A 24,128-nucleotide genomic window follows, 5' to 3' on the forward strand; every position below is an offset into this window, starting at 1 on the left:
CTTCCCGTTGGAGGTTGACCTAGAATCATATTTTTCGTTTACAGCGCCATCTATGTGATTTAATAAATTAGAATTAATCATATAGCCATCTATATGATTAATTCTTTTGCAGTTGCACAAAAATGTTAAAATGTCTTGTACGATAGTACGGAACCCTTCGTGTGCGAGTCCGACTCGCACTTAGCCGGTTTTTTATCGACTACCTACAAATTCGCCCTTGACTGCGAACCACCGATGGTGATGGTGCAAACTGGCTATGGAACTTATTGAACCTATACTTAGCTTACCCCAATTGGTTTCTGCACGGCAACGTAATGGAACGCTAAATCACTTTTCGACACGGTCACACGGCACAAGGGTCCATCACGCCTGGCCGCCCCGCTCCCACCTGGGCCACAGGCTAATAGTATGTGGCAATCTAATCTAATAGGGTGGGTAGACGGTATATAATAAAACAACAAAATTTCAACTTATCTATTTATTTGGTGCCTTAAACAATTTAGTATTTACAAAATACCTTAAAGTAAGAATTATTCTCGTTCAAAAATTGTTGATCAAATGAAGGTTGGGATTGCACATAAGTCAAAATATATATACTTAATTAACCATTTTTTACTTCATTAGAAAAGTACATAAAACTTGCTCTTTCCATCACTCTTAAATATCTAAATTACGTGCAATTAACCTTACGTCAAAAACTTTTTAATTCACTAGCCCACAAGACAATAATTTGAATTTAATACGTGACTTAGTACATACATACATACATGTGTATAGTACGCGACAGGTCGATGGTTGAGACAATCAGGGAGGGAACGACCCGAATAGCCCCCGCGCTAACCCGGTGCGGGCGAGCACAGGTTACGTACGGGTGTGTGGGGCGTCATTCCGCCTTATACCCCGATTGCCATCTCGACCTGCCGCGGACTTTACATAGACAAGCTTGTACTATTTTATACGAAACTTGTGATTGCATTGTATTAATTTCGATCCATGCCGATTGTTCAGGGTGCCTATTCTAATGAATGATCTAAACATAATGCTATTGTTTTCACACAGACAGACAGGGTTTGAATATTTTTTAAACCTTTTCATTTTTTGTTTACGTTAAAAACAAAAATTATGACAGGCACTTTGGCTGAAATGAAAAAGAATTTAAGCTAGACACTCTTATTTTTGTTTTATTTAAAAGAGTAACTGCCGAGTTTCTGGCCGGCTCCTCTCAGTACAATTTTCTTTCCGAGTCTGTGATTAGAGTCCTGGCATAATATAAGTGGCAAGGTTGTCCAACATGAAATTGAAAAAAAAAAGAAAATCGAAAAGTCACGAGATCATACACACTACACGTCCTTTATATTAAAACTAATTAATATATAATTAATATTATTATTGTACCGTCACATTAGCTATTCCAAACGTTTTTAAATTTTATTCTTTACCGAATATGAATCAAGTTTTCGTGAATAACCTTTCATTTCTGGGCACGAATAACGTTGACAACAAGATTTTTAGAAAGACAAGAAAAGAAGACAAACAGAATTTTTTTAAACCTAAATAATATTTTACGCTGTATGTTAAGAAATACTTAATCTTACGATAAAAATAGTCTATTGATTATTTACTAAAGTAAATATTCTAAATATAGAAATATTCAGTAGAAGATCGTTTAAGTTCAAAATTACCTAGTAGGAAACTATTACTTATAAGGATAACCGCCCCATGGCCATTAAAGGTTCGTACGCACCTGAGCGGCGCGGCGCGGCGCTTCAGTCCGACTGCAGAACGCGTCACCTCAGGCCGCTCGACGGTGCCTACCGCACTACAACTTCAGTACGCGGCACCTCGCGTCACTTGCGCGTCACTTTTACACCCGTTCGCGTACGAGCAACAACGTCGCAAGATGAGCGACAGTGAAGAGGATTTGATTATTATTTCTTTGTTGTGCAGAAGAAGAACGAATTATCGAAGAGAAAAAACCGGCCAAGTGCGAGTCAGGCTCGCGCAATGAGGGTTCCGTACTACAGTCGTATGATTTCGATAATTCAAAAACTATGATGCATAAAAATAAATAAAAATCTGTTTTAGAATGTACAGGTGAAGACCTTTCATATGATACCCCACTTGGTATAGTCACTCACTTCGAAAGTTGAAAATACTAATTATTAGTTCATGACCACAATTTAATTTTTTTTGTGTGATCTAACCCTAAATTCACGGTTTTCAGATTTTTCCCCAAATGTCAGCTATAAGATCTACCTACCTGCCAAATTTCATGATTCTAGGTCAACGGGAAGTACCCTGTAGGTTTCTTGACAGACAGACGGACAGACAGACAGACAGACAGACAGACAGACAGACAGACAGACAGACAGACAGACAACAAAGTGATCCTATAAGAGTTCCGTTTTTCCTTTTGAGGTACGGAACCCTAAAAAAGAAGAAGAAATGGATTGCTGACATACCAAAGTCACGCTATCAAGAAGGATATCACATTTTGTTTCCTCGCCTTCTTAATGACTCTGTACCATTTCACATTTACTTCAGAATGTCGAAGACAAAATTCTTTATGCTATTGCCTAATAGTTTTTGTGGAAATTACATTAGAAACAATAGGTATACCACACAGGTCGGTAATATAATCCTACAAGAAACCTATGTCCAGCAGTGGACATATCTATCGGTTGATGATGATGATGATGATGATAGTTTTTATGGAAATTATAAAAAAATATTTATGCATATCCATACTTATATTATTATCAACGCAAAAGTGTATTTGTCTGTCTATCTACTAGCTTTTTACGGCTCAACTGCTTAACCGAATTTGATGAAATTTGGTACAAAGTTGAATTACATCCCGGGGAAGGACAGGCTACTTTTTATCCTGGAAAATGAAAGAATTTCCACAGGATTGTTAAAGGCCCATTTATATGAAGTTTGGACCAGAGGTAGCTTGCATTCCGGGAATTGACAGAGGTAGGCAACTTTTTATCCCGGAAAATCAAAGAGTTCACACGGGATTAAAAATCTAAAAAAAAATGCAACTAGATGATGCCTGCGACTTCGTCCGCGTGGATTTAGATTTTTCTATAGGTGAGCACATTTCCGGGAATTACCTACTCGTACCTATATACCTGAGATAGATTATACCCTGTAGGATAAAAGTAGCCTATGTGTACCTACACATAGGCTAGTTTTATCCCGAAAATCAAAAAGTTTCCACGGGATTTTTAAAAAACCTACATCTACGCGAACGAAGTTGCGGGCATCAGCTAGTCCCTTAGGTTCTGTGGAAATTACATTAGAAAAAGCATTTTCGCAAAATGTCTTTGTTTTATGTGCAATAGAATATATAAAATAGGCAGGTAAACACAGGTACATATTATATCTAAATACCTATATAAAAGAAAAAGGTGACTGACTGACTGATCTATCAACGCACAGCTCAAACTACTTGACGGATCGGGCTGAAATTTGGCATGCTGGCTAGCTAACTAGCTAATATGACGTAGACATCCGCTAAAAAGGGATTTATGAAAATTCAACCCCTAAGGGGGTAAAATAGGGGTTCGAGATTTGTGTAGTCCACGCGGACGACGTCGCGGGCATAAGCTAGTATAATATAAATACAAGTACAACAATAGGTAGGCATATTTCCGAAACTATTAATTCTACCTAGATGAAGTAGGTAGGTATAATATGTACATAATATATTATAGTTATTTAATCAGGATTATTTTTACCATTGATGTTTTCTCATAACGCTCGGAGAGACATTTATACATTTAGACACTGGGAAGGGGGGAAGCCGACATCCTAGGGGTTGGGACCTTTGAGGATATACTTCTAAGAGCATGAGGAACACGTCATGTGTCAAAAATTAAACCTACGTTATTTATTTTGAGGTCTATCTTGCCGATTCTTGCCTGTACTTTAAATACCTAACAAGATGCGCGTGTATCTTATTCGAGCGACGTACGCATACTGAAGCGCCGCGCCGCGCCGCTGGGTATGTCGCACTAGCGTCACTGCACTGCGCGTCGCTTCAGTGCGCTTCAAAATATTCTCTCCAGCCGTGCCGCGCGGCAACGCGCGGTGAAGCGCCGCGCCGCGCCGCTCTAGTGCGATATGCGCCATACAAAATGATAGAAATGATATTTTGAAGCTCTGTGCCGCGACGTGAAGCTCACTGAAGCGCCGCGCCGCGCCGCTCAGGTGCGTACGAACCTTAAGTATTTAAAATTGAATCTTATCTTAAGGAACAAATTTTCAAAGGGAGTAAAAATTAGTTTTCACGCGATATTTTAACTTTTTGAACCGTACTTTTCACATGGCATACGCGTATACGCATAGAGTTAAAATGGCGCATGAGAAGTTATTTTGTACGGAGTATAAATAATTGTGGCTGGATATTTTTTTCACTAAATGACCGCTTGTGGCAATCTAGACACTTCCTATTATTTATCAAAAATCTTAATCTAAATTGAATTATGTGTAAATACAATTAAATTGTTAAATTGGTTGTTACTTTCAATAGTAATTGATCGACCGGTTGATCCATATTCGAGGAAGAAATTGAGTATTGAATAGCCAATATGAAGATGCACCGTAAGCCTTAATTCTAGTTTAGTCTCCACTACGGGGAGAGCGATCGGTGCTGCCCCCACGATCCTGAGTGTCGCCATTCTGGCGGGGAGATCCGGAACGGGACCGCTCCCGGGAGCCGGAGCGGTCGCGGGATCCGGAACGCGACCGGGAGCGTGAGCGCGACTTGCTTGCACCGCGTCGTTCCTTGCTGGCTTCACGCTTGGGCGATCCCGCGTCCTTGCTGCGGGAACGAGATCTTTCCCTGTGGAACAACCGCAAGAGTTAAGGTGCGATTCCGACATACGACTGCAACGGGGATCCACTGACAACTTATCCCGCAGGTTGCGTATAAGCGAATCAGCATTGGAGGTAGAGTATCATCTGTGGAACCGGCTATACTGAGCTGTCAAACGCCATATTTTAATTATACGAGCTTTCAGGTATCATAAATCAGTACCCTTATTATAAATGCGAAAGTGTGTTTGTTTGTTGGTTTGTCCTTTAATCACGTCGCAACGGATTGACGTGATTTTTTGCATGTGTAAGGTGATAAGGACCTGGAGAGTGACATAGGCTACTTTTTATCCCGGAAAATCAAAGAGTTCCCACGGGATTTTAAAGAACCTAATTCCACGCGAACGAAGTCGTGGGCATCAGCTAGTCTGTAAATACCACGATTGCCATCTCAACCTGTCGCGCACTATAAGCTTGACGTCAGATATTTTTTTTACTAAATTATAATAACCTGTTTACCTCATCAAAACGTATTCACGTTTAAAGCTAATTCTTAGATATGAAAAAGGAAAGGTTTAGTATGGTGAATGTGCAGTATGCAAAATAAAAAACTAGCTTCTAAAACTACTAAAGAGACACAAGAAAGCGTTTCTAAAGGTAAACACACACTTCTGTGTTATGGTGTGTTTAGTGTTATAATCAACTGATTGAAGCGTGGCTTGAAGAACATGCCAGAATGCCACGAGAATATAGCGTTGGCCAAAACGCGCACTAAACTTAATCATTTTAAATACATATCAAAAATAGAGGAACCGGCAGGATTCGAATCTGCCTCGCACGGATCATAGTTGTGTTCAGTTTAATGCATTTCTTGGAATGCAGTTGGCAGCACTGAGTTCGTTTAGCTAGTATAGCACGCTGAGAACTTATATATGAAAAGATACCGAAGCTACGTGAGCTAAGCTGTTAGTTTCGCTCGCGATGTGGCTTGCGCTGTACTGATATAGCGATGGGCGATCGTTGCAAAAAAAAACATCGAATGTCACGAACAATCGATTGTCGATTTATTTGTCTTCACAAAAAACAATCGATTAAAATCGGAAATCGATTGTACAATTGCTCATTTCATACGATTGTTAAATGTATAAATATGAAGCGCAAGGTCTGGACTCTGGAACCAATAAATCAAAAATCTAAATCAATTGTTAATTTTAGATTCATTCGTTTCAGACCCGCGTACCACAAATCGATTTTTTTCGATTGTTATTCAACTGAATCGCCTATCGCTACTCTGATAGCCTCCTGTCGCATCACGACACAGCACAACACAGCAGTATGTCTTCGCTTTTATGTTCTAAAGTCAAAAGCACCGAATGCTCACCTGGCGGCTTTGGCGGCAGTCGCTCTTCAATGATGCGGGAAAATATGGTAAGAGTTAATAAATGATTGTGCAATCAATTAGTTACAATATTTATGGAATTTTAAAGACATTTATTTACGAATACAATACGAAATTGCCTCGTCTATCTGACAAAAGTGTTTCATATTGATGCGAGGTTATAGTTCTGTTCTGTCTGTTCTGAAAAAAGTATAACTAAATTCGAAACTCCATTGAAACTTTTATTCTGAAAACTTTTAGTTTTTACAACATGGCTAAAAATCATTCCTCGATCATCTTTTCTACAGCACCAAACTGAATTTACTGACAAAACTGAAATTGGTTATGACAATAACGAATTGAATGCCGTTCAACTCCTCAATACCTTTTTTTATTGCGTGATAGGTTCGCGCTGGACACCAATGATGAGGTCTAGATTGGAGCGCGCTTGCCTAAAATAAACTAGAAACGAAGCATGGGTGAAATATAACCTCGCATAGCAACACAACCGTCAGACGGGATTGAAAGCACAACTTACTTGGAGTCGTGTTTGGGCGAGCGGGACTTGGAGCGCGAGTCCGTGCTGCGGCCGTTCTTGTCCTGCGACTTGCGCGGCGAGCGGGCGCGGGAAGTGCGCGACGCCGAGCGGCGCTCCGACTTACGCGGCGACGGCGACCTCGAGCGGCTGCGGTCCCTGGGCGGGGCGCGGACAAACGGACGGTAACGGGCGGTTTAGTTTTAGCTACACCACTAGGCTACAGCTACACATCAATCTGGGTTGATTTATCATCATTTCATTTTGCAATAATTGCTATTTTGTAAACTGGTGACCGCCCACTGCTTCGCTTCCGTGGAATTTTCTAACAATGCGGCCTTGTTCCTTGTCTACACGATAAAATTCAGTTTTCTAGGTCCAAGCGTCAGGGCTAGACGTTGATCGGTCAATCAGTAAGAGAGTCAAAAATTCTGTTTAAATACATATTTAGATTTTTCATGAAAACATATTTTGATTTACTAATACTAAACTCACACTCCCCCGAATCTGTTTTAAAATATTTATAAAATAAGAATAATATTCAATCTAAATATATACCTAAAAGGAAAAGGTGACTGACTGATCTATCAACGCACAGCTCAAACTACAGGATGGATCGGGCTGAAATTTGGCATGTAGATAGCTGTACGTGCGTACGTAGGCATCCGCTAAGAAAGGATTTTTGAAAATTCAACCCATAAAGAGGTGAAATAGGGGTTTGAAATTTGTGTAGTGCACGTAAGCTAGTGTATTATTGGGCATTAAAAAAGCTGAATAGATAATTTTATAGTATTATTTGAAGATTGATACCTCTGTTTCATTTCATTCAATCATTTCATTGTTGTGATCTGTTCACTTTTAACCGGGGCCTTGTTCCAAAAACCAATGAAATGATGATAAACTATATTCTACATCCAGTTATTATGTAAAAAGTTATTAATTACATTTTACCCAGCTACAAACTAAACAGCTACTTATTATACACTAACTAACTACTGAAAGAGTTCACTATGGGCTACAAATACTTACGATTTTAAGTTTTGTTCGGCACATGAAATAACACACCTAGCCAAATGAACAACTATGTTAATTTTATACAATTCATGCAATTTTAGGCGGTATAATATAGATTTTGTTAAAGAATTAAACACGTGCAAGCGTTTAAACATAAAATTTATAGTTCTTACTAATAAAAATTTACACAGTTTAGTTATCTACATCTACACTAATATTATAAAAAGGAATGATTTGTAGATTTGTATATTTGTACTAGCTGATGCCCGCGACTTCGTCCGCGTGGATTTACGTTTTTCAAAATCCCGCGGGAACTCCTTGATTTTCCGGGATAAAAAGTAGCCTATGTGTTAATACAGGGTATAATCTATCTTCATTCCAAATTTCAGCCAAATCCGTCTAGTAGTTTTTGCGTGAAGGAATAACAAACATACACACACACACACACACACATACAAACTTTCGCCTTTATAATATTAGTCGAGATAGTCGGGATGTTTGTATTGCAAATACTACTTTACCGATTTCAAAAATTCTTACACCATTAGAATGCTACATTATCCATCAGAGCTATAGGCTATATATTTTTTTTAATTAGAGATCCATACGAAAATTGTATATTTCATTATCGAAAATTATATATGTCGCTATAATTTATACACGTCAAATGAATAGCTGGTTAAAGCAAAGTGCAAAGTAGTAAATTTTTATTAATAAGACGACAAATAACACAGTTACAGTACGCGGTGAAAAGTGATGATCTTTAGAAGGAGATAGCAGATTTGTAGAGCACTGTCTCGGTCGTTGAGTCCGACAAAACGTCATAGGGGTATGAGTGACAGAGACAACGCTCTACGAACCTGAAATGTCATTCTAAAGGCCGATGTTCATCACTTTAGGCCGCGTACTGTACACAATATGTTATGCATATATTTTGTAGATGCATGTTACCAAAAACTTTCAAGTACATTAGTTTTATATCAATAAAACAAGTGGACTTGCAAGTTTTTTTTTGGAGAATACTGAAATACAGTAAAAAAACCTGAGTGACTTAGAATTTATTGTAAGTAAATACTTAGTTAAAAGTTAGACTTATAACTCACTAGCTTCAAATTATTCTTTCAAATCAAAACTAAATTCTGTAAAAGTGTCACTTTTGATTCCGTGGTTGACTAGAAAAAGACAGACATTGTGGCTAATTCCTTTGTACACAATCTCTAAACTAAACTAAAATATCACGTCTAAATCTATTGCTATCCCTTTCATAATGTTGCTTGCGGAAAAGGAAAGCACTAGATTTAGACCTGTTAATTTAGTTTAGTTTAGAGATTGTGTACTAGAGAATCAGCCCCAATAGCGCCGATTCTGTTGTCTTTCTCTAACTAAATTTAGAGGAGGTATCTGCACTATCTGCACCTTTTTCTTTTAATATTGCTAAAACGGGTCGGAACATGTATTTTACATTTAAAGACTAAATTTTAGTGCACGCAGTTTAGTAGTTATTTAAACAATAGGCTAGTGACAGGCAGCTAAAGTCACGCGATTTAACAGTTCTAAATTAAATTTAAACTGTCAAACTGTGTCTGTACTTTTCTGGGTCATTTGTAAGAAGAGCATGCGAATACTCTAAAATATAGTCGTGCTCAGAATCAGTACCCATATAGAAAATTTAACTTTATTTAACACATAATGGTGCAAGTGCACTTAAAATGAAAATTCATAATATCGATCAGGATTTCAATAATTGTTGAAACACCTATAACATTTCCAAATTTAGAATTCTAAGTCACAAAAAGGTGCTGAATAAAGCAATAAAGTAAGCGACTCACTTTGAGCGGGACCGCGAGCGGGATTTGGCTGCGGGACTCTTGCTCTTCGGGCGGGACTTTGAACGAGATCGGCTGTAGAAGGAAAAACGGTACGTCTCAGATTTGTGGGTAAACTAGGGCGTTATGTTGTAGAGTCAAGTTATCTTCAGTTAGGATTTTATCATTCACAGGTTTCAGCCCCGAAAGATGGTAAATGTATAGTATCATCATGAAATAGAGTTGTGAGTTCATTAAGTTTGTCTCTTTTGTTGTTTTGCTGTCAGGCAGCGATGTGATTCGACGACGGAACGATGATATACCAATCGAATGTGCCAATATCAGTTTATCCTCCTTGTAATGGTGCAACAAATCTAGAGCGGCGACGTAAGGGGTATCGTGAGTGGGAACAGCTCGTGAACGATCTTAAACCAATCGGATATTGGGCCGATTAGCCAGAAATACCCAGTTTATTCCCCTGAAATGATTATAAATAACAGACCTGAGATGGCAACGTTTGCGGTATCCTGGACGGGAACGGCGCGACGACGATCGAATGCGCCGACATCTTCCACTAATCAAATGTACCGATGTTCTCGATTTCAAACATACAATGTTTCTTCCTTGAAGTGATTATGATGGTGTTGTTACTTGGTACTATGGAGGTGTGTAAGAGATCTAGAACGGCAACGACGCGACAACGATCGAATGCAGCGACTTCTTCCAACAATAGAATGGTGCATATGTTCTCTAACTCCAATATTCAATGATTTGTCCCTTGAAGTAATTATAAAGGTGTTGTTACTAGGTATATACACCTGAAGACGAGCTCGTGCGGCGACGGGACGACCGTTGAGCTCAGTTCCGTCCAACTTCGCTATAACCCCAGTACTCAGCCGCTCATTTCTTGATAGTATCGAAGTATGTAACAGACCTGGAGCGGCGATGTTCGCGGGATCGTGAGCGGGAACGGCTCGAGGACGGCGACGATCTTCCATGAGACGAATGAGACGAATGCGACGACCGTTAAGCTCCGTTCCATCCAACTTCTCCCGAGTTGCTCATCCCTTGATACAGACCTGGAGCGGCGACGCTCGCGGGATCGTGAGCGGGAACGGCTCGAGGACGAGCGCGTGCGGCGGTCTTCCACGAGACGAATGCGACGACCGTTAAGCTCAGTTCCATCCAACTTCTCCAGCCTCAGTATTGAGTTGCTCATCCCTTGACACAGACCTGGAGCGGCGACGCTCGCGGGATCGTGAGCGGGAACGGCTCGAGGACGAGCGCGTGCGGCGACGGGACGAGCGGCGGTCTTCCACGAGACGGATGCGACGACCGTTGAGCTCAGTTCCGTCCAACTTCTCAATAGCTGCACGCATGTCCGTGTGGGTAGCGAACTCAACCACACTGCAAATAATAAATTTGTTGAAGAAAGATACTTATACCTATACAGTTCACGACAGTCTTCATCGGCGAGGTTTCGACGTCACTGGCATCAAATGTAAGTACATTTGAGGCAGGCAGCCCTATTTCTCTGATTTAATGTCGACATAGCCTAACATTTGACATATCGTCAATTCAGAATCAATCAAATCAATAGGGTTGCATATTTTATTTTGCTTGTTCAAGAGGATTCCGTATAGCATCCAAACGCAAAAGGATTTGTAAGCTAAACTTTTCAAGCCCGTAGTCACTAGAACACACGAATCTTCCAATGACACAATACAAACCGTTTTGTGTTACTGACAGATAACAAAATATTTATGTTAGTTTCTGAGTTCAGTAAGGATCAGTCTAATGACAGTAAAGACTAAAGACGTAAATTTTTTTAACGTCAGAACTGGCTTCATCGTCCCTTCATTCAGCTTCACCTACTCAACCTTCGTTTCGATATTCTAATAGACAATTTCCAAAGATATTAGATAAAAATAAAAAGTTCTCCTCACCCCTCATTTCTATGCTGCTTATGTGCATCGGCATAAGTCACTTCACCGGCCTGACGCATATAATCCTTCAAGTCCTGAAAACCAACGAAACTGTTTATTTTCATGCTAGTTAGTCGCTGTGTAACCATTCCTAGAATTCTCATCAGATAAAATTCTTATCATCAAGGTTCTCAGCCCCGAAAGATGGTTAAAATACGATTTCATCATGAACATTTGAAAACCTGGCGAACAAAAACAGACTTGTACCAATAAGGCCCCTATACCACTAGTGTTATGCGAGCGTTAGCGTTTCTTCAATGTCTGTGCAGCGACGTCAACGTTGAGTCTCTAATGAAAACGCTGCGCAGACGTTGGAGAAACGCCAACGCTCGCATAACGCCAGTGGGATAGGGGCCTTACTAAATAAGCAAAAACTGAACGAAACAGTATCAATATAATTGATATAGGAAAAGTTTGGTTATGTTTGAAAAACACTACCTTTTGTACTAGATACATAATAATACTAACTGGTTTTGATTTCTTCCTAATGTAATTTTAGAGCTGCATAGAGGTGTAAGCTCAAAAAATATTTCGTCATAGACAAGTGTACTTTTTGCTCACCAGATTTACATACATATTTTTGATTATGAAAATTTTAGAAAGTTTCAATATGATCGCCCTAGCAATCTGATCGCACAATACAAAACGAGAAGCAAGCAACGAATTTTTCAGTACTAGAAATGCGTGCTCGTGACATCAGTTTCTTGAGCAATTCGGAATTTTAAAAAATCGGTCAAGTGCGAGTTGGACTCGCACACGAAGGGTTCCGTACCGTCGTACAAGAAATCATCATCATCATCATCATCATCAATCCATCGCAGGCTCACTACTGAGAACGGGTTTCCTCACAAGAAACAATAATACTTTTGAATTTTTTATATTTTCAAGGCGGCCATTTTGAATTTTTTATTATTAGTTGTGATAGCGGCAACAGAAATTCACTTTCTGTGATAACTCTCTACCTATTACGTTTCACGAGATACAGCCCGCTGACAGACAGACGGAAAGTGGAGGCTTAGTAATAGTTGACAGTCGACACCCTGAGATCTATAGAGCGCACTTTGACTTTGCTCTAATTAAGATTGAGTCAACTGAGACAGATTTATGTGAGAGATATAGCTGTCTCGTTTTAACCGTCTTAAGTCTAAGCTAAGTCAGCTCAAGCTCTATAGATCTCACCCTTAGAGTACGGAACCTTAAAGTATTAATTCAATGTAAAAACCCGATGTGTGCAGCTCGTATGTAATCTGCGATCAGCATAAGTTTATACGATGTAGGTACGTGCTTCCTGTCGTATGATCGAACCCTAACAAAGTATTAAAAGAAATATGATTTGTGCTTATACAGATATTTCGTAAACGGTTTGCCATTGGTGAAATCATTGCTTGCGCCCAAAAGTTCAGCCAAGCAGTAGTTTTTCATATCAGATCCAACAATATCCAAAGTTCCATTGATTTGAATGTGGTCCATAGTAGCTCAATTTTGCAATATCCCTTGATAATCCAAAAAATGTCTTTTCCCAGTCATCATGGTATCCAAGAATGTCAAAATTTTCTGTTAAGTTTTCCGAACATCTATCCAGTTTCATGGTTGTGGTGTGATTACTTGTCCCTTTTGTTTAGGATTATTGTCCGTTGTCCATCCTCTCAAAATAATGCATCTCCAAAGGCGCCATGTCCGACCAGTTTTCCGTGTACCAGATTTTTCCGAAATGTCCTCAGTGCAGGCTGTGTAGATAGATAGATCCTTTTATCAAAAAGTTCCATTGATTTTCACTTCAAACGGCTTTCTCTTGCAAGTTTTTGTCTTTGTTTTTGTTATGGATGCCATTTTACGTTTTCTGTCCCGTGACATTGAATGCTTTTTCTAATTCCTCCAATGGGTAGTCCCCAGTCCAGTTGATTCTGACAAGTCCATGGGTCATTTTCTTCATCTAAATGATCATCTGTTTTTCTATGGCTCATTCAAAAATTTGCTCCAGTAATGTCATATTTGAATCATGTGATACAACTTTGATTTCCCAATCCTTCTCTTGGCTTGGTCCTAAAGTTCCAACTGCAACTGTCCGCGCCAGATTGAAATGACCAATGTTACCTCTGTCATCCTGAAGAGTTTGCAGCCAGAGTCCATTCTCGATAAGCTATGATACCATACAGGACAAACCGAACACGAAATTCTGTATAGGCACTAAAAAAATAAAAAAACAATGCATCCACAATACTGACAACATTGGTTGATCTCTATTGGGAGAAAGCTTAAATATAATAAAAGAAATGTTTTATGAGATAAAATGGGATTGCACATAGCGAGATCGGCTCCTGTAGTGCCCCCTGGCGACTTTACCTTGTCGGAGCCCGGCGGGGCGCTGCCAGCTGCGTGGGGCATGGGGGCACACTTGGGGCGTCATAGTCCGTCCTCGGCCGCAACGATACCTCCTAACATCGCCTCGGACCACATCGCACACGGGCTACATCGGGGAAGGGCTCAGGGCACGAATCGCCACCTTCTGTCGTTATTTAAGAAACCATCTATAAGCTCGTAATGTAACAGGTGTTAGAGTTTTACTGTATTTAAATTAATGTATGTATAAGACTGGCAAACTATACAAATAGACAATTGAAAGCTACTTTAATTGATGAAAAGATAATTTTGTATATTGTTCACTGTTTGTTATTACGTGGACGTTGCATCTTGTTTTTCGGAAGGTTAGGGCTCCTCCACGGGATTGTATCGTCTGACTGGTCTCCGGTGTAGACTCTCGCTTGTCTCGTCAAAAGCATCAACTGGTTCTTCACCATCCTTGCAATTTCTCTAGGATTTTCTACATTTTGGAGTAGTTTAGTCCCCCTTGGTTTACGGACGTCGTCTCTTTCCACAAATAGATTCAACCTTCTTCAAGCTGCAGTTGGGTACTGGTGTTCTCTTCGTGTTTGTTCTTGTGCCTCCTCCCGTGAACGCGACATGCCACGCGGCGTGTAGGCCCGGCCCTCGTGTGTGTCGTCCCCCTGAGTGATAGTGATGGATGATGGAGTGGCGGCCAGGTCCGGCAGAGCTCTTACCTGCCAGCTAATGCGGCTAGACAGATTTTCGACGATTAGTCGATACTCCGTGCGCGTCGGCGGGCCGTATCTGTAATTGTTGTCACTGTCAAAGAGAATCTGTACGTTAGATGTAAAGACAAGGTGAAAAATGGTTATTTATTCTCTTGACTACCTTCTTGTTAACTGAAATGAACTATTAAACCATTTTTTAACTTTTGAACGTCAAGACATCGAAATCAGAAGTTACTAAGTACATAAAATTGCAATGTTTTCAATATCTTGATGATAAATAGTAATTTTAAAAACTTGTCCGATTTCCGAAATTTGTATTATTTGTTGTTATAGTAGAAATAGAAATACACATTCTGTGAAAATTTCAACTCTTATCTATTGCGGTTCACGAGATAGAGCCCGCTGAGACGGACAGCGGAGGCTTAGTAATAGGGTCCCGTTGACACCCCTCGTTTACGGAACCCTAAAAACGGATCACAGCTGAAATCAGCGCCCTGCATTGTATGCGCATTTGTGCGTATGATGCAGAGGCTAAACATATACCCATTCGGTAGTGTCACAAATAAACTATAAGCATTATTAAATCATGTATTTGTTTGTTTGTGACACTTCCATCAAATAAATTTCAGACTAAGGACCAAGGAGACTTGTCAGACGCGTATACCCGAAAGGGACAAATCAGCAAAAGAAATCATACTACAAGTATACAAGTATGAAAGGTTATGTTTCATAATTTGCATTCGCTACAACTGTTATGGTAGATCCACACCAGCCCGGCGGCACACAACAAAGCCGCGGATGTTACTCGCCGGCATTGCCGCGGGCCGAGCGCCACTAACTTCAACGATAATCACAGCGATACTGCGGCTTCTGCAGCCCAGCGGCAATGATATAAAAAATTGGCTCCATACCGCCGGCCCAACTCAGCGGCATGTGTGGATCCACCTTTACAGCCGATCACAGAGCAATTGCACCATAAATAGCTTCTATACACCTTCATTACTAAATTTTAAACAGAAAACTAAATAAAAACTCGTAATATTCGCAATAAATTACTATCAGAGGTTTGTTGGGCACAGACGACAACTATGAACACAGACCCAACAAAAAAAAGCTAAACTATGACAAAGGCAAAAAAATGTGTTTTTGTCTTCATCCTTCAGAGCTTTTCTATACACCTAGCTTGCTCTAACAAGTTATTATTTTGATGCCAAGTCTCCTTGATCTTAAGTCAGAGAAATAAATGCATTTTCTTTCTAATTAGTAATAACTATTGACTCTTTGGGTTAAGGCTACTCTAAGAATATATTGTATATAATAAATATAATAGGCATACCGTTTGACTGAGTCGTTTCCTGACGGACTTGCGCGGTGCGAAGGGTGAGGGCGACTTACCGAACTAAAACGAAAATAATTTTTCAAAAACGTGGATAGTAAATCTATCTATTGATGAATAATTGTCGCGACGTCAGCAAAAAAAAATTCAAACAATATCGTTTTAGAAATAAACTATGATAAACAATAAAATTTCTCCACAAACTATAAAATATAACACAAATGAAAAATATATATACCGTTTCCAATAAAATGATGTTACTCATCGAAAAATTGTATCAAATCATATTTCTATTTATTAACAAAATTAGATAAAAGACGCAAAGAATATATTTAAATATATTATATTAATAGTTTCCATCCTTTTCAAAAGTCGCATTTTTCAATACGGCCCCTTATTGTCAAAAGTCAATGTCCGCACCACGCAGCTACTTCTGGAACCGTCTCAGAAACGGTATGCTAGACGGGTCATTTCTTTTTTAATTTATTTTACGGCCCTGGATATCAGTCAGAAATTGACTTATCTATGGTTATAGTAGTGAAATATTTAAAATCAATAAATAAAAAAATGTTTTGTACAATTAAATTTTTTGCTAAAGTGTAACTAACTGTAGGAAATTGAATTCGGGAAAAATAATTAGATATAATATTATTTCTAAAAGGAAATCACGTGAATGTTTACATAACAATACCGACACCAACATGAAAAAATTGTGTCATTGTTTACTTAATTTATTGGTTCACAAGGTATCGGAATAGTTTTTATTTATATTCAGATTCCGATTTTTGAATCAAGGAAAATGCCAAGAAATTTTATTGTTTAGGTAATAGAAACATCCATACGTCATACGTGCCATAGGTAACATGGAAAATTTTTCATGAGGGCACTATGAGCTTATTGAGAATGTAAAACAGGTAGCCAAAGATTAACTCTTAAAATAAAAAATTTGAAAACCAAGTGGCTTGAGAAAATTAAACAAAAAATAATAAAAAATACTAAGAGAAAATACTAAAATTGTACGCTAAAAAAATTAAATATTTGACTTCCTCAGACATTAAATTATTTTAGGTTTAATTATTTAGACAAAATACACGTATTGATCATGTTAAATTAGCTATAGGTGGTGTAGTGTAGTTGTTAGATTGACATAATTGTTGAGCATATGCAGTGTACAGTACACAGTCCCTGGGTCAAATAGAGGATCTGTAGATACAATTGAAATGCAGGTGTAGTACTAGTCTGTGAACGTGTACTGTGGTGTTGTTACACACAACCACTCAACTCACTGTGCGGGATAGTGTCGTGTCGTGCGACAATAAAAACGCTTGCGCACCATAGCCACGCCTGGGCGCGCTCTCCACAGACACCCTACAACAGTGAGTGTGTGTGTGCGCGGATTAGTGTCGTGTCGTGTCGAGTAGTGCAGTGTGTAGTGTAATGCGACGATACAAACGCTTGAGGACGAGCGCGCGGGCGCCGCGGCGGCGGCTGGTCGCGGGCGCGCCAGCGGTCGGAGCCGCGGGGCATGCCGCGCGCGCGCTCCACCGACACCCTACAACACAACCACTCACTCGTATCGCGATCGGCCGCGGTCGCGCTCGTAGTAGCGGTCGCGCCGGTGGCGGTCCGCGCTGCGGTCGATTCCTCTCGCCGGCTCCACCACCACCCTGCAGCACACCGTGCGTTAGCCTGCCACTCGCCTCCAACCTCTTCACCCACCACCACTCATTCCCAGCGGTCATCATATAATTCATAGCACGCGTGTTGGTATAATTACAACATATACGACAGATGATAGTCGCATGATATAAACTGTCATAATATGATCTCACTTCCGTGGCCCTACCGCGGTTGTTTGACAGCTACAATGTCACGATCGCAATCATCTCTGATTGGTTAATGCTCGCTCACTATTGGCCACAATGCATTGTTGCAACAAGAATCGCACAAATTCAGCCAATCAGAACAATTGAGATTGTAATAATGATTGATGCAGGTTTTAGACAATCGCCCTACTGATGTGATGATTGATTTATATGAATTCGCTGTTTGAAACACTTCATCTTATGCCTCAGAGCTTTGAAAGAATTTAATAAATTGAAGTCAGTTGGTCTCTAGATGTGGTCTCCATTATGGGTACTCAGAAATATTTAAAAGTGCCAGTTTAATTCAGAAAATCTAGACCAAGAGGTTTATAATCAATCACTCAATAATTTTACTGTAGTGCGCAAAATTATTTTACAATATTAATATTGTTACATACTTGTACATGCAATTAATGATTCTTATAATTCACATATTATATTCTTATTTTTACTTTATGTACTTAAAGTAAGAATATTATGCTTGAACAAGTTTGTCCTAAAAACATCATAGGATCAACAAAATAATGTACCTACCGGAAACTTATGACTGATAAATAATATAAAAAAATCCTCCAGCAGTTATAGTTATACCAACAAAAAAATATGTAGATAACATCGATTTTGTTTCATTTAAACCACAAAATCATTTACCCACCCTTACATTCATTTCCATACAACAAATAGTCTCAGAAATTTGCCTATAAAAAAACACAAAAAATTAAAAAGAAAATAACAAAAATAGCAAAATATCAATCAGCAATCACTTTGTATTTTTTTCACTTTCATACATAACTCACAAATAAAAAAATAACTCCAGTTTATCATAAAATACTTTCAAAATGTGGAGCCGGCTAATAAAGAAAAGTATTTAGTTATAGTTAAATTAAAACAGTATTGTAACAAGTTACTAAGATCCAGTATTGCTTATTAGGCCCCTATTATATTATCATAACCTAATTTTTTTAGTCCACATCAAATAGACAAATTAGAACAAAACATAATAATATAGTACGGGCCACAAAATACAAAAATTATTGCCATATTATTCCAATTTGCAAAAGTTAAGTACTATATATGGAAATACTTGCAGAAGTCAGCTGTCATCGTCATGACAATGTAAAAAGCTGCAAGTATTCACACAGTGAAAGTTACTTGCCAGTGCTGACTTACTTCTGCAAGTTTTATTGCTAACGGGCACTTGGCCTTGGATTAGCTGAGAAATCTAGAAGATTAAATACAGCAAGTTGAAACTAATAATTTATCTGAGTTTGTTGTGGGCTCTTCTCAGACCTGGGCGCGTTTGGAACCCTCGTAGCTTTAGTTTTAAGTACGTATTAATTATCACCACTATATCATCTTAGAAATTAAAATTTTACCTATTCTGAATAAATAATTTGAGTTTATCTTTTATACAGAACCCACTCACAATTGTGGTATCTCAATTTCATGTTTCAAAATCAGTACCCTTATTATAAATGCGAAAGTGTTTGTTTGTTGGTTTGTCCTTCAATCACGTCGCAACGGTGCAACGGATTGACGTGATTTTTTGCATGGGTATAGATAAAGACCTGGAGAGTAACATAGGCTACTTTTCATCCTGGAAAGTCAAAGAGTTCCACGGGATTTGTAAAAAACTTAATTCCACGCGGACAAAGTCGCGGGCATCATCTAGTCTGTCCAATGATTCAATATTTTTTATACATTTGTCAATTATCGCAGTTGTGATCTGCCCATCCCAACATAAAAATCATTTAATAGCAGCTGTCAACAGTCAAATTGGATTTATAACGCGTAAACTTTAACTCCTCACGCACCATTTTAAACTTTTTGTGTCAAATTTCATGTCAAAAGTTCGATTTTAGTCCTCATTTTAAAGGTGAACCACACTTTCGACATTACAGTTGACACAGACTACAATGGCGCATGAGGAGTAATTTTGTACAGATTATAATATTATCGTAAGTCCAGCATAGTACTTGTAACAGTAGAGAGGCCAGTTGAGCTGACAGGTCACAGCTCTTGCTAAATGAAAAAATGGGGCTCTTATCCGCAATCTCTAAACTAAACTAAATTAACAGATCTAAATCTAGTGCCATTCTTTTCCACAAGCAACATTATGAAAGGGATGGCAATAGATTTAGCCGTGTAATGTTAGTTTAGTTTAGAGATTGTGTACAAGAGAATTAGCCACAATATTATAGAAATACTGGAAATCATATTTGAGTAAACATTTTAGGCCTTACCACAAAAATCTTAAACAAGAATTGGACACAAATGTTTATTTTAAGCCGGATAGATTTTTCATACAAAAATTGTCCAAACTTCAAATTTTTTGCAGTAAGATGAATAATTTGGTATGAAAATGTTGTATCTTACCTTTCTCCAAGCAGTTCTTTTCCATTTAATTCATAAACTGCATCATCTGCGTCTCTATAGTCTTCAAATTCCTGTATAAAGCATCGTTTCCTTATTCAATGAAGTTCTCAATCTGGTGCAAATTTTTAAGTGTAACTTTTTCAAAATGAGATTTTTTTAAGAATATCAGTATTTACAATGTGAAACAATGTGTAACGCACAGTATGTCACTTAAACTGATACCCAAACTGATTAACATAATGCCTGTTTTCAATTTCTTGAAATCTGGCCACAGGGGCCTTACAGTCATCATCACAATCATGATGATCATCGCTTCGCTGGCCGACTGACAGATTGGGACTTAAAGTATAGCGATTTCTGCTTCGTAGAGTGCAAGTCATCTCTGCCTCCTATCACCTATGTGACATTTTGTTTGTTCTCAATGAATATCATTTTAAAGTTTGACATGCAATAGCCCAGTACTGTACTGCTTATCTCAAATGCAGCAGGTTTGCAACAAAAATCTTACCACAAAACCATATCCGTTCTTGATGAGTATATCTCGGATTCTGCCAAATCCTTTGAAGAATTTCTCAAGATCTCTCTCCCTAACACCAAATGGCAGACCACCAACATAAACTCTGGATCCTACCATTTTTATAAGTTTTTCTGGAACAAAAAGAAAATTATTCATATTTATTTATGTTTATAAGACCATTAGTGCCATACTTTTGAATAATGTGTAAAAGGGTACTTTTAAACTAATTTGCCTACCTATCTTATACAAATTTTAAAATTATTTCTTTAAGTGAACAGCTCTTTGTAGTGTATTAGCCATTTAAGAACAGACATCCACGATGTAGGCGGCAATCTAATGCTTATTATTAAATCCTAACCTAACCTAATTCTAGTAGGTACTATTTTCGTTTGCTTTCGTTGGCCACGCTTCAAGTAGCATCGTAAAAGATAAGCACACGACTCCTTATCACGTTCACATTATGTAATTCTAGAAGTTTTGCAAACGCGACGCGATATTGCTTATTGATTACAACAATCCTTAGCAACCACGCATTTTGATAATCCATATAATATATTTGCATTGCTAATGTAAATTACATACGAGAACGTTCAAAGAACTCATGGATGCGTAAAAAATTAGCTTATTTTTCTACGAAAGCTTGTATTTTTGAAGATTTGATAAAATATAGAATGGCGGGCGACCGCTATCGGCGCAATTCACCACGCGGTAGGCAACTGGCAAATCATCGTGGCAAATATTAGCATACGCCAATTTTCGAAGCTATAAATGAGAAAATAAATAGCCACATGCCATGAACATATAGTATTATTATAATAAATGAAGCGCAGAATACCTTTTTTATGAAATTGAATTTGATAAACCGAAAGCCCCTGGATTTAGTCACACAATATGGCGCCGCCGCGAGCACGAACACCAAATTGCAAAAACCCCCAAACAAACTTACCTGTTTTTATATTCTAGTTTAACAAACTTGATACTTCATAAATATTCACCTTTAAGTTGCGGTATTTATCGCATTTATAACGAAAATTATGTGAAATTGCAATTACTGTACGCACACTTCAAACACAAGCCTACGATTTCTCATTTCACCAAGAACAAGATTTTTGTACCGGAAATGAATTTAATTAAAAAAGATGTCAATCAGTGTTTCCACTTATGATTTTGGTTTTACTCTAGGTTCTGTACAAATTCACGTAAGTTACCCCAATTTTGTTTTAAATACCCTGATAACAATTATTACACGTTAATTATTATTTAACACAATAAATCATTTCAATTTTTAATATCATTTCACGATCCTAAATTTAAAGGATTGTGACGAAAAATATAGTTAATTAGCTTTTTTTTAATTTAAATAATACAATGGGGCCGATTCTCTAGTACACAATCTCTAAACTAAACTAAATTAATAGGTCTAAATCTAGTGCTCTCCTTTTCCGCAAGCAACATTATGAAAGGGATAGTAATAGATTTAGACGTGCCATTTTAGTTTAGTTTAGAGATTGTGTACTAGAGAATTAGTCACGTAGGCACCGATTCTAAACACAACCTAATTTTAGAGTATTCGCACCCTCTTCTTACTATTGTAATATGAAAAGGACAGAAGCAGTTTGACATTTCTAAATTTAATTTTTAGATGGTAAAACCCGTGATTTTAGCACGCACTCGCGAACCTACTGTTTAAATTTGTATTGTGCACTAAAATTTGGAGTCTTTAAATGTGAAAGTCATGTTCCGTTCTTTTTTAGCATTAGTAAAAAGAAAAGGATGCAGACACTCTAAATTTAGTTTAGAGAGAGACTAGAGAATCGGGGCCAATGTGGCTAACTCCTTTGTACACAATCTCTAAACTAAACTAAAATATCACGTCTAAATCTATTGCTATCCCTTTCATAATGTTGCTTGCGGAAAAGGAAAGCACTAGATTTAGACCTGTTAATTTAGTTTAGTTTAGAGATTGTGTACTAGAGAATCGGCCCCAATGTGGCTAATTCCTTTGTACACAATCTCTAAACTAAACTAAAATATCACGTCTAAATCTATTGCTATCCCTTTCATAATGTTGCTTGCGGAAAAGGAAAGCACTAGACTTAGACCTGTTAATTTAGTTTAGTTTAGAGATTGTGTACTAGAGAATCGGCCCCAATATTATATTACAATAAGACTTAAAGCTAGCTTTATCTTACAAAATATCATGCCCGCGTGGAATTGTGCTAAGAATACTGGCTGCATTTCTACACTGAACAGTCAGGCTGATCCGTGGCGCAAAAAATAAGCCTGCCCTTCTGTCACCAGATTAGGCTATAAATTGTGATGATATGTCTCTTTTTTTTTAAATTCCCAGGGTCTCCACGACAAACGGAACGAAAATGTAACTCTTGATAAGAGAGGAATACTTGCGCAGCTTGTCGGTTTCAGCCAATTCTGCTGCTTTTCTCGGTCTTGATGATGTCTCCTTGATATGATATGGGGCCAATGTGTCAACGCAAGTTGCGCCCTACGTTAGGGCTCATCCCCTTTCCTAGGGAATCAGCGTCAATCCATCAATGCCATCATCCCGACTAATCCCTGCTGGCTCAATCAGTGCCGGAATGTTTGTTTAGTTAGGTACCTATAATGTTTTTACATTTATTTCAAAATATAATTTCTGTCTCATATATATAATAAATTATAATAAATAAATAAAATATATAATAAAGAATAATTTAATACCCAGCTAATTAGTACAACAACTTATAAAAATACGCTATTATTCTGCAATGCAGAATGAAAAAGTTTTTTCATTTCGCTTTAGTAAATTAAAAGAAACCGACCAAATGCGAGTCAGACCCGCGCACCAAGGGTTCCGTACTACAGTCGTATTTTACGTTTCGTTTTTTCTTTTGAGGCACGGAATCATAAAAATACAAAATTTGCAATCGGTAGGTATAACCAAGTTTAGGTATCTGAAGCTAGATTTTAATTTTCACTCCGAATGTGAATCACTCTTATTGATCAACATACATAATAAAAAATGCACTAAGCCATTCTTAACATTAGTCGTTGCGCCTTAAAATAGAGTGAAATTCCTAAGAGTGGGAACACTGATGTCAATTGTCAACTATTGTCAGTGCTGCCAACTGCCAAATATGTAAATTAAACAATGTCCGGTCTGTCGGCTATGGTTTATTATCTATACCTAACTTTATGATTAAAGGCACATTTTTTTAAACCTCGATCGAAATCGATTTAAAGTATTCTTTATCACAATATAACTAAATATAATAAGCACACTAAATACATTGATATTATTCGGAAGGTCTACTGTGCCTATTAAGAATAATAGTTAAAATAAAGTTTAAGTTTTGAAAACCGCGCCAAAACGACATTTCTGTAATGGCGCTGGACACATGACACGTGTGACATCACACGCTAGTAAGCAAGTTCACCAAGTTCAC

The 24,128-nt window shown here is 38.2% G+C and overlaps 1 protein-coding gene across 10 annotated transcripts; it reads right to left on the reverse strand.

Annotated features, from left to right (window-relative positions):
* Nucleotides 1–4,227: 4,227 nt before the first annotated feature.
* Nucleotides 4,228–21,817, reverse strand: B52 (serine and arginine rich splicing factor B52). 10 transcript variants are annotated; one of them, XM_069505727.1, is made up of 12 exons: nt 21,681–21,817; nt 20,677–20,816; nt 20,169–20,239; nt 17,499–17,594; nt 15,928–15,990; nt 14,598–14,682; nt 11,500–11,573; nt 10,787–10,960; nt 9,578–9,649; nt 6,738–6,893; nt 6,203–6,226; nt 4,228–4,849 (listed from the first exon to the last, which is right to left on the reverse strand). In XM_069505727.1, the coding sequence occupies exons 2-12, from the start codon at nt 20,800–20,802 to the stop codon at nt 4,627–4,629; spliced, it is 1,164 nt and encodes a 387-aa protein (XP_069361828.1). In that variant the 5' UTR covers nt 20,803–20,816; nt 21,681–21,817; the 3' UTR covers nt 4,228–4,626. The 10 variants fall into 10 exon arrangements, 9 of the variants coding, with proteins under 9 accessions (XP_069361828.1, XP_034835961.1, XP_034835958.1 ...); XM_034980070.2 differs by having other exon boundaries at nt 14,598–14,667; nt 21,632–21,792; XM_034980067.2 differs by having other exon boundaries at nt 21,632–21,792.
* Between the last annotated feature and the right edge of the window lie 2,311 nt (nt 21,818–24,128).

Source organism: Maniola hyperantus, chromosome 21 (genome assembly GCF_902806685.2).
Source record: "Maniola hyperantus chromosome 21, iAphHyp1.2, whole genome shotgun sequence".
Taxonomy (NCBI): Eukaryota; Metazoa; Arthropoda; class Insecta; order Lepidoptera; family Nymphalidae; genus Maniola; species Maniola hyperantus.